Genomic DNA, 14,255 nt, shown 5'->3' on the forward strand with positions numbered 1-14,255 from the left:
CCTTGAGGATCAGTGTAGATTTTAGCCACAAAGTGAAATGGCGGAGAAGTTCATCACCGTGCCAAAAAAAAACTCCAGAAACAATAAGATAGATCATTTTTACCCCAAATCAGGAATTCACTCATTTTTCACAGAGTCAGAAAGTCTGTTATCTTTATCTGTTGTTTCGTCTGTTATCTTTATTTTGCACCAAATCCAGGCTCATTTTTACAACGAGTAAGGACTTTATGCAGCGATTTCGGAATTGCCTCGTTTTGTCCCTATCATTTTTGGACAGGTCATTTTTGCGCTGTTTAAGTGCAACTTCACAGCTTGGACTTGAATCGTTTTTGCACAGAGTTAGGAGCTAGCTCCTTTTTGCGCTGAAATTTCATCTTAACTAGTTTTCATTAAGCAAAAGCAGCTTGGACTAAGCATTTTTTTTTTTTTTTTGTACCAAGTCAGGGCTTAAATTTTGTACCAAATTAACCCGCAGCATTAGTTTAACTAAATTTTGCCCTGAGATTGAGAGTCCTTGCATGATTTTGGTTTAAACAAACTGCAATATGCCTACTTTTTTTGCTAAAAAGTAGGCAGCGCAGAGGCAGACTTGGAGGGATCAAAGGCTCAAATTGAACCTCCAATCATACAAATTTTAATTTCGTGTGTATATACGGTTTTAACATAGTGCATTATGCCCACATTTTCAACTATCTGCAAAAACTGGCGAATTGCATTGCCCTTCCCTTGTCCTTAGTACTGCGAGGGTCGTGTCCCACATGAAGACAAATTTTTGCACCTTTCTATCATTCTGAGTGACATATGTATCTCAAAAAAATATTCTATGCTATGGGAATATCACGGGAGGCCCATGGGCAAGAGGGACGAAAGGGGACTCCAATTCCAATTCCAATTTCCAATCCAATCCCAATTCCAATCAAAAGAACCTCCTTGCAATTTTTGAAGAGAATTCCTTCCATACGAAGTGGCCAGGAAAAACATAAAAATCGTTAATGGGAGACACATAGAATATAATTAAATCACCATTAGAACTTTAAGCTAATATGCGTATTTCAATATTAAAAAAGAAAAAAAAAATAAAGCACACAGCCGTAAAAAAATCAGCAACAAAAATCAAAAGTAGAAAGTGGCATCAAGATTAACAGAAAATACAATGAGAAATCACGTAATAGACTCACTGGTTAAGATGAGGAATAAACAAATTTGACTATAATAATTACAAACCAAAAGATAAGAATTACAAGATAGGATTTTATGAAGGCCAAGCAATACTAAAAAGAATTTCCCTATCTCGTCCATTATATACGTTTTTGGTTTGTGTGGCTAAGTTTAGAAAAAAAAAAAAAAAAAAAAAAAAAAAAACATCCAACATCAAACATGCTAGATGCCTGCTGGCATTTTGCTATATTTGATTTCTATACTCTCTGGTATCTAATTACGCAATAAATCCTCAGTTAACAAAACCCTTTTCTGTATAAATAATATTGCTAAATCAGAAAGGTGTTTCTCATATTATACCCTTATGCATCCGACAGAGCATAAATCATACAGGCTGGCCTCTACCACTTACAACAACAACAAAAATCCAACTCTTCTCGGAGACAACCATCTCATAATAACAATAAAACAATAATAATAATAATAATAAACAAAACAAATAAAAATAGAAACAGAAGAAATTTAGCAAGACATTAAAAGATGTTTTAAAATCCATTTGAAGGTGCCACACGAGTGACATTCTCGATCTAACTCAGGTAGGGTATTCCACACAATATGACAAGTGGTTAGCTGATTGAAATCTGACCTCGGCGATGGAGTAAATGGAATATTAATATTCCTTGAATTCCGAAGATGATACGCTGACCTATCAGTGACGAAGGATGAAGTAGTTTTTAGGGCCGCAGGAACAACCCCATGGATTTGAGGAAAAGCGAAAGAGGCGCGCGGAAGAATGTAGAGTTCTTTAAATCAAGTTACGGGTTAGTTGTAGAACAGTTTGTTTCCTGTATAAGGGCCCTTGTTTTATCATGTAACTTTGATAGTGGTTTAAAAAAAAAGAAGAAAAAGCCGACATCCGTATAGTAGGGCAATAAGAGACGTAAGCATGAAATAAGCAATGAAACAGAATTTTAAAAATTGATTCATAAAAATATGTTAGCTTCCTGTAATTTCCAATACTCCTTGAGATTTTCACGTTAATTAGCCCAATATAATGCTTAACAAAAGGAACTTATCAAGAAGAGTTATAAAGAATACCAAGAAATCGGATATACCGATCCTCAGATCTGCTGAGAGAACCCCTTGAAAGATGGACATCAGATACCTGAGGGAAAGCCTGAGAAACACGGGATGAAATTAAAAACTTAACTTGGCAACATTTAGGGCAAGGCAATTAGCTTTAAACTAAAGGATGTCTCTCTCAAAACGTTCCACTAGTTTGGAGAGCATCTCAGACTCCGTTCTTACTAGGGTAACAAGGCTACTTTCATCAGCGAAAGTGACGAGAGCGTCCTTATCCAGTGAAGGCAATTGACTTTCTAGAGCATTTATAAATTCCGCAAAAACAGTAAGTTTCTCTCCCTTAACCACCACTATAAGGTCATTAAAATAAATAGAAAATAGAAACAACCCAAGAACAGAGCCTTGAAGAACACTACACTCAACTTCAGACAAAAATGGAAGAGGGAATCTACAGAGATAGTTCTACCTAAAAAATAATAATCAAACCAAGCATGACCCTGCCCTGTTAGGCCATTACTTGATAACTTAAAAAGTAGAATCCCATGGGTTCATAAATCACAAGCTTTGCGGACATACATAAAAGAAGCCACTGGAATCAAACCCGAGTCATGCGCGGTGTGTAGAAAATTCAAAAGAATTGCACATGCATGTTCCATTGAATTCTTATCTCAGAAACCTAACTTAAAATCAAGGAAAAAATCATTTGCCTCTAGAAAAGCAAGTAAACGAGAAAGCACGTTTTTTTCAAAATTACATCTAAAAACGGACAACAAAGATACAAGTCGATAATTAATCGGATCATTCTGTCGTCCAACTTTCAATAAAACAATAGCTCACTTGCAAGAACTGGGGAAGATCCCACTTTCAATAGATAGATTTATATGCTCCATCAATAAGCATCGTATGTTAGTAGAAATACAATCAGGGTACGATTTATAATCTGGTTGCGACGGCGATAACCTGACTGAAGAAGCAGTAGTTCTTTCCAATTTTGGCAAAATATGAAGTAAGTGCTTCTTGAAAAAAAATCCCACCCTCAAAAACCACGCCATCAACTGTAAGACCTGGAGGGACAGAAGAAGGCCAAGAAGAAGACTTAAGCACAAAATTAGTCACCTGCCACGTTTTCCGGATATCCTCCCCGCATTCCAAAAATTTATTCAAGCAATAAAGGGAGTAACATTCCGGCACAAAGAGTTAAAAACATTCCTGAAGAGATGGAATTGCCGAAGACGTGCAGCTCTCGAAGATGACTTTGCTCACTCAAAAGTTCCCTAATTTTTTTCAAAACTTTTTTTCTGCAGCTCCTGAGAATGGGTCATCCGTTGGTCAAGGTCATCCATTGGTCAAGAGAGAAGTTTTTGACCTTGAAGCAGAAAGGGACGGAGCACATGAATAGACGCACAAGAATACGTAGAATAGACGCTTTCACTGACTCATAAAAAATCAAACTTTGAACAGGAATCTTTTTCCTTGTCTAAAATATTTCATCAGTAATCAACTCACCGAGATCTGAGAATACTTAATTCCAACTGAAAAAAGCAGGCTAAGTTTTCTAAGAATTTTTTTTTTAAACCATATTTAGAGGAAGTAACAGCATTTCATTCACGATGATTAGAAATATATTTCACTGACCACATTTTCAACTAGCCCATTGCTTTCAATAGATTACCTATGAAAAGAAAATACATCGAATTTCAGGTAAAGTTTTTAATCTTTTTTTTTATTGGTACAATGGTACAACGCTGGTGCGAGAAATAGAGTTATATCGCCACAATGTAAGGTTACTGGTGCAAGGAAATAGGGAAATTTTTCAATAATTGTGAATAATTTTATGGGTGATTTATGCTTAAACTGTACCTCCCGGATTTAAAAAAACGAAAAGAATAAAAACAGTTATTCATTTATAGCAAAGTATTTAGCTAATACAAGAAAATAGGTCCTAAAATGCCAAAAATTTTTTTTTTTCAGTGATTCATAACACAACCTTACAAATGACCGGTGCTCCCAGGTCTCAAAAGAACCAAGATGTAGATCATATTTTGAAATAAACCGAGGATCCAAGGTACCAAATTCGACAAATTTTATAACAGAGTTTGAGAAAGTGATTAAGGACATTTTGATGGATTCAATTTTGCACTTCAACTTGGATTCAATCAGCGTTAAAAAGTACTAGTACTACTGACAGTGCAGCGATCCCTAAGCAGTGTTGCAAAATTCAAAGTGACTTGAATTTTAGTTTATTATGATTTAGATTTCAATGTAATATCCAAGCATATTTGGACCCAACTACAAATATTTGAAAGCAGACAAATTTTCTCGAACACAGCTCCAACAGGAGCTGAGATCTAGAGTAAATATTGTAATGAGTCAAGTCCCTGTAATACCAAACTCATGAAATTTATAACAAAGAATATGGGACAATGATTAAGGAAGAGCACTTTGGCACTTCAAACTGGATTAAATGAAAAAAAAAAAAGTGCTAGCAATACAGACAGTGGGGCGCCACTAAGGAAAGCTGCAGTATTCAAAGTGAGCTGAATTGAAATCTGTTAAGATTTGGATTTCAATTTAATATCCAAGCTTAATTCGACCCGGAAAAAAAAATCATTTGTTTTTCGACCAATACCTAAATTCCTTTGTTTTTGAATTATTTGTCGTTGATCACATTATAGGTAGGGCTATAATAGTATCTAAAACAAAAGCTAATTTGAAAAAAATGACCACAAATCTACCTGCTATGAACATTTGGCATACATGGATCTCCTATATTCAGGTCAGCGTAAAGAAAAGTAAAAAAAAAGAATAAAAATAATTAAAATACAAAAAAACTATCTCGCTTTCAAAGTGGACTCAAAGGTAGAAAATAATTTTTTCGTCGATAATCTATGAATATACGTGAAAACAAGGGGAACAAAACGGATCGGGCTTTACATAAATAATGAACAAAATAACATAATAACGAAATAATTTTTTTTCGTAGATTCAAAAGTGAAAACAAGGGGAACAAATGATCTAAATTATTAATGCATAAAAAATAAAAGTCGATGAGTTGAGGAAAAAGAGTTAATAATTACAATCAAAAATAAATAGAACTGAGATTTTAATTAAAATGGGTTAATGAGAATATTTTGATAGGAATGTATTGATGAGAACATGTTGCAAAAAATCCTCAGAATGTGTTGATGAGAGTCATGAAAGTATGGTGATGAAATGCGTTGATAAGAATCGTGAGAACATGCTGATAAGAGTCAACAGTCAGACTAGCTTAAAGAAAATAATTTATCATTCAAAAGTTCAAATATCATTTTAGCTATGTCATTTAAGGTGCTTGTCCTCGTTTTTTGGGTATATTGAAAAAAAAATTAAGAGAGAAGCTCTTTGACGCTAAACTTTTAAAGAAAATAAGAAGTAGAGCTGATCAATTTGGTGTCCAAACAGCTGCCCACTTCATCTATTTCCATCTATTTCTATCTACTTCTATTTCCGTCCATTCTATTTTTATCTTCTTCTATTTCCATGCCAGAGTTAGAAAAAAAAATATTTTTTCAGTTATTCATGTTCAAATATTTTATTTGATCGAGTGCATTTGGGCTTGACTTAAAATCCAACTAGAATTGACCCATCCCCTCGAAAACGCTTCTTTTGAGACGAATTCCTGCTTATTTGCTACAATCCAGGCCAATCCAATCCAAGCCTACAATTACGATTTTGAATAGTACTTTTAGTAACTTTAATGCGTAACAGCTGCCCCCTATTATCTTCTTCTATTTCCGTCATAATTATAATATACTTTTCACCTTCTGTGTCTAGTCCTTGGCGTCCAGCTCGACCGATCATCTGCCGATAAGCAAGGGAGTCCATAACAGATTTTCCGAATATTGGTGACCTGATAATTACTCTTCTTGCAGGCAGGTTTACACCAGAAGACAATGTAGATGTGGCAACTAAAACTTTTATTGCACCATTCCGAAATGAACCTAAAATTAGAATACCAAGTCAGATTATTTTAAAGGTGAAACTAAAGCACCGCAAAAGGCCGATTTACAGAATACAGAAGTGGCAAATAAACAGTGGCAACACAGAAGTGGTAAACAAAATTTATAGTACATCACTCCAAATATAGTCTAAAATTAGAACATTACGTTAGCTTTTCACGTTACCACGTTGGTAAAAGGGAAGAAAGGTAATCATGACCGACTGAGAAAAAAAAACTCACTAAAAGGCAAAAATCGGTCTACATTCTGCTTCTTGCGCTTTATTTAAACCTAACCAGATTCCCTCATAAATTCCCAACATACATCTTAAAATTTTCATTAAGTTCACAATTTTTGTGTATTTTTCAATTAAAAGGAATAGGAAGGAAAAACACTGCCAAAAATAGGCGTCCTTTTAAAATAGTAGCTCAAAATTGATTGCCACAAATATTTTTGGCTTTTTATTCTCCTGCAAACTTGATTAGTAACCTTACTTGTTTTTAATATTATGGTCATCATCCCACATTGTTTTCAATAAAGTGCAAATGACCTTCTAACCTTAAGACAATTTGGGAGGGGGGGGGTAACGCAGCAATTATTAGTGAAAGTTTCGGTTTATTTTAAGTTTGACTATCACATCAATTTTAATTTCTATTTGTTTTAACACAATTTTTTTTTAAATGTTTGTTTTAGGTTTAAAACAGCAGATTCAGCAGACAGAAAAGCTTTAGGTAAGATCGTATCCTTGTGTGGCATACATGGTTAGTACTTTCAGTGATTAGTGCTATATACAGGAGTAGTATTGTTGCGGTTAAGGAAGTGAGGTTAGAAGTCGGTTTGGTGTGGAATCAAGAGTTGTGCGAGGTTGTGTCCCAGTCCGTTTATATGGTCCAATTTGAAGAGATTTTTGTCACCTGGATGAATATAATACTTATTGGAGCGCCCATCTAAAACAAATATTCGTAAAATAAAGTCTGATTCATGTTATAGAAATCTTTCTGAATGTGGAAAAGATATTACAAAGACCTGGAAACTTATTTATTCAGTTCTGAAACCTGGCTCTCCCAGGTCAGTTTTATCTGAAAGTCTTAATCAACGGGCATCTGGCAAAAAAGTTGTCAAAAGTCAGCTAGCGTCTTATTTCTCTGCTGTTGGAAAAACTACTGCCGCAGCTCTTTCCCCAGTACCTTCTGATCCACATTAAAAGTCTTATTTAGGCCCGGTTTGTGTAAAAACAAGGGCACTAGAGCCCTAACTGAGTCCAAAATTGTCTCTTCCGTACAAAGTACTTCCTCTTCAGGTCCACATGATGTTCCTACAAAGGCTATCAGGCTCATTTTACCAGCAATTCTTTCACCCTGAGCTTAGCTTGTTCAAGTTTCTTTTGATCTTGGGTTTTTTTTTTAGAATAACAAAAAAGTACAAGGGTAATTGTTCTTTTTAAAGGTGGTTCAAAAAATGATCCTCCAAATTAAAGACCAATCTCTCTCCTGCCAGTATTCAGCAAGATTTTTGAAAAGGTCACGCTATCAAAACTCAAAACATTCTTCTAAGAAAACTTCGCCATATTGGAGAGTTGCAGCCGCTCATTCTTGGCACCATTCGTATCTTTCGAGAAGGAAGATTTTTACTGATGATAACCCTTTAAGTGACTTTGAGGTTGACATTGGAGTCCCACAATGATCTATCCTGGACCGATTAATAAAATGTGCGTTTTTTTAATCTAATAGAAAATTGCATTCCAAAACATTGTTGATGTCTGTTTCACCCCACTCACTCTAGTGAACCCGGGTTCTAGTCATACTCAGATAACAGCCTAGTTGCATTCGCTGCTAACACTACAATGATACTCCAATGATCAAGCTTCATTGGAAAAGACTTCTTGCTTTATTTGAGAAAGTTCTTTCATAGTTTAATGTGAACTATTTGGCACTCAATACGTCCAAGTCTAAATTTTTGTTGTTTTTGTTTTCATAGAATTCCCATTACTTTTTCAGGTTTTCAAGCGACACATACGTCACGTGATACTCTCCTTAAATCTGAAAGTAGTCATTCATTTCCTTTAGATTCCTCCTGACGATAATCTGTCTTTCAAATTCCACATTAGCGCTCTAAAAGCTATGATTCCCAGGAATCTTTACATCTTACGTAAGCTGAAGTACACATTCCCCGAATCTTTCATATGGCTGCTTTTCTTCACTTTGATTCAATCATTTATTTCTTATTGTCCTACCACATGCATGTCTACTTTTCAGTAAAATTTACCGAGTATTGGGTATCCCCCTGAGAAGGCAAGACTAGTTGCAAGGATTGCAAATCCCTCTGCTGTTAAACTACTGCTAATAATTCAATGTACCACCAAGCTACCCGAGGCCGACGTAGCTACGCACGCTCCACCTCTGTTTCAATCTATTTAAAGTCCCCCTCTCAACACCCTTCCAAGAAGTTCCAACTTCTCTTAAATATTTCCCTACAAAATCCTACCGTCCAACCGGAGACGACCTACTTTTTTTCTGGCCCAAGATGGTTGACTGACAAGAACCGCTTTGCCAATCTGTCATCCAACGATTTCAACCTTTCTCTCGCTATAGCCCTAGAAAAGTAGGATTGAACCACATTTTTCACCCACCTCGATGTTTGAATAGTCAGCCACATGGGTACCAAAAAAATTCGTTGACAATTCCTCTGGAAAAACCTATCAAATAGGCTCCTCCGTTTTTGGAGCGCCTACGCTTCAGAACCACACTTTACCACTTTCGTCACTGTAGTTTCGAAATTAAATATGGTCTAAAGTCGGTATGTTAAGATTTGTTTCCAAAATTTTAGCCTTAGGCCGAAAATGACTATAGCTTCTAACCTTAGATTCTAGATTATTTTTTCATCAGCAAAAACACTCAAAATGCTTTTAATAATATAGCACCAGAGAAATGAGTTAAAAAACTATTTGAAAGATTTCTATATTATTTCATTAAGTAAGGAATCGCAAAAGAACTTATACTTATCCTCAGGCAGAAGATAGCAATGCTTAGAAGGGCCTGGAGAGCCACAATCAGGCTCAACAGGAGGAGTAAAGCTTAAAAAATACGCGTCAAATGAGAAAAAAGAAACTATACAGTTCGGCAGAAATATTTTCGTGTCAAAACCAATGCCTTGACCTGATAAAATCAGTCCTAACACCAAAATCAGTGAAACCAGGCAAAGAAATGGCAGTTTCGCTATTGGCTGAGATTATTCTATTTGCTACTAAAACTAATATTTCACTGGTTTCTTTGTAATTACAAAGAAATTACCCTTGCTCCTTTCCAACTTACCAGCCCTCTACCTGACTACTTGTGAAGGTAAACTAATTTTCCACACAGTTCTATATCAATCCATGAAGTGGTTACAAAGGACCACCAGTTTTCCCATTCCACGGTGATAATATTCTACGACCACGTTTAAAAAAAAAAATTGTAAAATTAATTTTGTTAAATTTGTTATTTTAAGCACTGTTTTAGCCTCCCGTTTTCTGTTTGTGCCTCTATTCAGTCTACTTGATGATTTCAATTCATTCATTCATTTTAATTATTTCTATTCATTCTTTTCACGACCAAGGAAAGTTGTAACTAATTAATTTAATACTTGTTGGCAGACCAGAACGACCAAAAACTATTACAAAATAAAATAAAAACAAGTACGACATACATTAATGCCAATCGATTTGTGTCATAGAGAAAGTGATTAATTCATTTTTTTTTAATTTACGGTTGATGGGAAAATATCCATTAGCTTTTGTACAACGCTCGCAATTTTGTTCTTATTTAAAGGACATTGAAAAACAAAAACTAAAAGGTCCGAAACAAACAAGTTTAAAAAAAATATAAGTCATATAATGTTATCACTGGGCTACCAGAAAAGTGTACTTTAATAAACGAAGTTCTTCTCGACCTTGTTAAAGCCTCTGACCAAGCACGTCATTGATTTCATTTGCATTGCCCTCTTTTTCTACACTTCAAGATGTGGTTATTTGAATAAAAGACTTTTTGAAGGACTCCTTTGAACAAGCCAAAATTTTTACTGGGATCGATTATTCTTGACTCTTTGAATTTAATGCGGTTCAGTGCAATGCTATTCACTTAGAAAAAAAAACCCTAGAGCAAACATATACCAAGAGCTATAGCTTGAACACCCTACACACAGTAAAGGCAGTGAGTGGGGAGAGGGATGTTGATGCAGTCGTTGATTCCGATTCAAAATTTGGTTCTCACATTCAGCAATTCTCAGCCAATGCCACTAGAGCCTATTGCCTGATAGAATGTAATGTGTCAAACATATATGAATTTATGGTTTTTAAGCTCTATAAGGGCTTAGTACAGCCAAGGCTTGAAGTAGGAACTATTTAGCAAACTGAAGCTTTCAAATAAATAATGAATGGCTAGAGCATGTTCAAAAAAGAGTAGCTAAACTTGTATCAGACTTTAAGGATAAGCCTTATTAGGATTACCTCAAAGTTACCAAACCATCAACGGTCATGTTTGGGGAAAACAGATGTGACATGTTCCAAAACTAAAGAATTCTTAGCGTCCTTATTCTTAAAAAACTTCTGAATGTTGACAAAAAAAGGTCCCTTGAGGACTCTAAAGAAGTTGACAAAAAGAAGATAGGGACCTACGAAGTCTTAGGACCTAAGATAGGGATCTAAACCGCTAACTGTTTGATCTATGACTTCATATCATTAGCTATTTACTGGGAACATCTATCTCAAACTCATAACTGTATTAAGAAAATAAATTCCTTTTCTTTTTTTATCCCTCGTAGGCACATTTAAATCCTGTTTAAGAGCTTTTTAAGCAATTATTCTAAAACAGCTTTCAGAAAAAAGAAGTTTATCAAAGAAAACTAAAGAGCTATTTTAAAGTCATATAATAATTTAAAATTGACCAGAAATTAATATTAAAAATAAACGAAGTCCAAAAACAACCGAAAATTAAAATGGATAATCCCATCAAATATAACGATAAGTAACAGGGACACAAATAAATAAATAGATTCCGAAAAGAGTGTCAACTCATTTTAGGATTCCACGAGTTTAATACAGCAGAACAGTCATTACAAAAATAAGTTTCGTAACCCATCCATGTGAATGAGCCCCTTATGGACCTACGTGAAATAACCCAAGAGAAGAGATTGTAGCTGCCGTTTCTGCCAAAGGACACAAGAGGTGTTTGGACAAAAAGCAGAAAGGGAAGCTGCAAGAAGTACGTTAGGAAACATCAGTCAACCGTCCGTACCTGAATGAGAACTGATGAATGATACGAAGGAAAAAAAATCCTCATTTCCCTTCAAGTTGTGGTTCAGCCCCGTCTTCATTGGTGTAATAAAGTCATAAAGTCATTTGTGTTAATGAAGAGTTGAGTGTTAAGTGGTAATTTAGTGGTATCAGGGCACATAAGGTTGTAGTTATGTTTTGTTTTTTAAAACCCTTCTGAGGTTAACGTTAGTTATTATTATAAATTTTTGTCTTTTTGTGGATTTGTTTGGTTATCCATCTTCCATATCATACTGTGGCGATTGGAGGGGATGTGTTTATGGTTTGTTTTGCTAATAATATACATTAAATTTTAAAAGAAAATTTTACACCTGAAGAAGCTCATATAAAAACTGCAAAGAGTAGATATCGCCTCATTATAACTCATATGATAGACAGTTAGAAGACATCAGGCCTTTATTTCCTTTATTAGCCTTTTTATTAGTGGATACAAGAAGATTAGAGGACACTGAGCCTCCCTCTACTTCAAAACCAATAGCAATTCTTAGCATGTCACCGGGTAGTGCTACAATGCTACAATGACTAAAACGATAGAGGGTATTCTACTTTAGAGTTCTTGGTGCCTTTCACCTTATTTACGCTATAGCCCAGAATAAAAAATCCTTATTACCATTATTTGACTAGTAAACCATTTAATACAGGATTTTAAGGGAAACGTAGTCAGACTCAGCACAATCGTTCCATCTCGAGAGGGCACATACTCTAATTTTCTAAGGTGGCACCCCCAAGAAGATGTTTCATATTTGAAGTTGATAAAAAAGGCACTATAGAACTGGAAATTAGAAAAAGAGTGGAGACATTTCATTTAACGCTTGAAAGTATCAAATGCCAGTCATGACATATAATTTTCTAATTCTAGCTTTTATATTACTAGCAAGAAAAGAATTAGGGAAAATCATGAATTTAGTTCTAATTTCAAAATACCTCCATCTGCAGTAATGCAGTTTTGATAAGGTACTAAATTTAAAGAAACAGAAACATGATTAAAATCAACATAAATAAGCCAAAGAAAAAATGGCATTAAACAACTTAAGAAGGCGTTCCTCTCCTTTTAAGACATAGTTGTCTGTGGAAATCAACAGATAGTCAATGTTTAAATTTTTACAGAAGAGAATCATTGTGATAATCAACGTGGAAACAGTGACGAAAACTTAGCAATGCCCTGAAAACTTCAGGCTTTTAAAACAGCCAAAAGAAAATCCAAAGAAATTGTGCTTTTCAGGTAGGAATAGACCTAAGACAGTCATGACCAGACATTTTTTTCCCTGGATCCATTTTAGGTCTATTCACATCGGAAAACCCACGATTTTCTAAGATTTATATTGTTTCCAAATTATGAAATTTTTTTGGCAGTATCACATTTTCGTCAGTGGGGCTAGTTGAACCATGTAAACAAATATACAAAAGTAATTAGATAAACTTGACAATGCTTTTCGTCTGCAAAAATTCACATATTAATGATCTATTAATTCCTAAAGACATATACAACTTCAAAGGAAAGCTAAACTTTCTCAAGCTGTTCAGTTGCATACGTTTTTAGCTTATTTTTGCTGAATTTTCATAGACATTCCTTTTTTTTTTTTTAGCTTAACCTGCAATTGCCCAAAAATACCCTTGCGCCCAGTGCAAAATCTTGATTAGCGCCCCCCCCTTTCTCCCACAAAATTTTCAGGCCAAAGTTTAATGAAATATTCATTTATTAACAAAATTATTTTTTACTGATCGATTAATAATTTATGTTTTATTTATAGTTCATTATCTAAATTATTCAATTATTTAATTTAATTATTTTAATCATTATTATTTCACTCTTAATTATTTTTATTTATTAACTGGGTCCACTATTTTATTTTAAAGAAAAAATTCAAAATTAGAAAATGATTCAACTGTTACATAATTTATTTGAAATTTTGCACCCCTTAGATTTCTGCGCCCCAGGGAAAGTGGCTCTGCCCCTCCCCTAAAACAGCCTCTGTATAAGGACCTTTTACATTAAAAACTGAATCCCCAATTTTTTTTTTCCTCAATCTTGTAAGAAATACTAGGTTACCTAACTTCCACTCAAACAATGAGATTAGATTTTCATTGTCCTTGGTACTTAAAAAAAGTCGCAACAATATCATACCTTCTATTATATCTCTTTCATCGAAAGTCAATCCAGCGTGATGGAAAGCAACACCATAACGGATAGTACGAGACAATACATTGTCTAAGCCTGCTGGACAATTCTTCAAGTGTTCCAATGATTCAGTAGTTCTCGTATTATCAATGCAAGATAGTAGGTTGTTGGCCAAAGTAGCTATATCATCATTTCCCTCACGCATTTCTGGCTTACCTGTAACATACAATATTTAGATACCTAATGAGGATTCTCTCAAACAATCAACAGCCAAATATAGCCAAAAAAAGGTGACATGATCCAAAACTAGTTTTGTTCGCCCAAGCATTGACATTAGATGGATATTAAGGCCCATGTTCCTTCTGAAAATAGCGTTTCTGCAACAAGCCTGCAGCATTAACTTGCTCCAAAATCACATGAGACTTGTATCATTGGATTCAATAGACTAAGATCTATCTATTCACCGAGCCATAATTATGGTATTGCACAGACTTCTCCTTGGGGAAAATCTAAACTTGCTAAAAAAAAAGTCCTTCTTATAGTAATTTTTAATGCATTTTAAATCTAAAAATCCAAAATCTTAAACAATATAACTTGGCGGATGGAGAGA

General features: G+C 34.8%; 1 protein-coding gene across 1 annotated transcript in view; it reads right to left on the reverse strand.

Moving 5' to 3' along the window:
* Positions 1-14,255, reverse strand: part of LOC136030439 (DNA polymerase theta-like) — a gene marked incomplete in the record, with an annotated part of 266,307 nt that overhangs the window by 183,544 nt on the left and 68,508 nt on the right. The window contains 2 exon segments of the mRNA XM_065709422.1: positions 6,042-6,221; positions 13,652-13,861. Coding sequence (XP_065565494.1) covers positions 6,042-6,221; positions 13,652-13,861 — 390 coding nt within the window.

Source organism: Artemia franciscana, chromosome 8 (assembly GCF_032884065.1).
Source record: "Artemia franciscana chromosome 8, ASM3288406v1, whole genome shotgun sequence".
NCBI lineage: Eukaryota > Metazoa > Arthropoda > Branchiopoda > Anostraca > Artemiidae > Artemia > Artemia franciscana.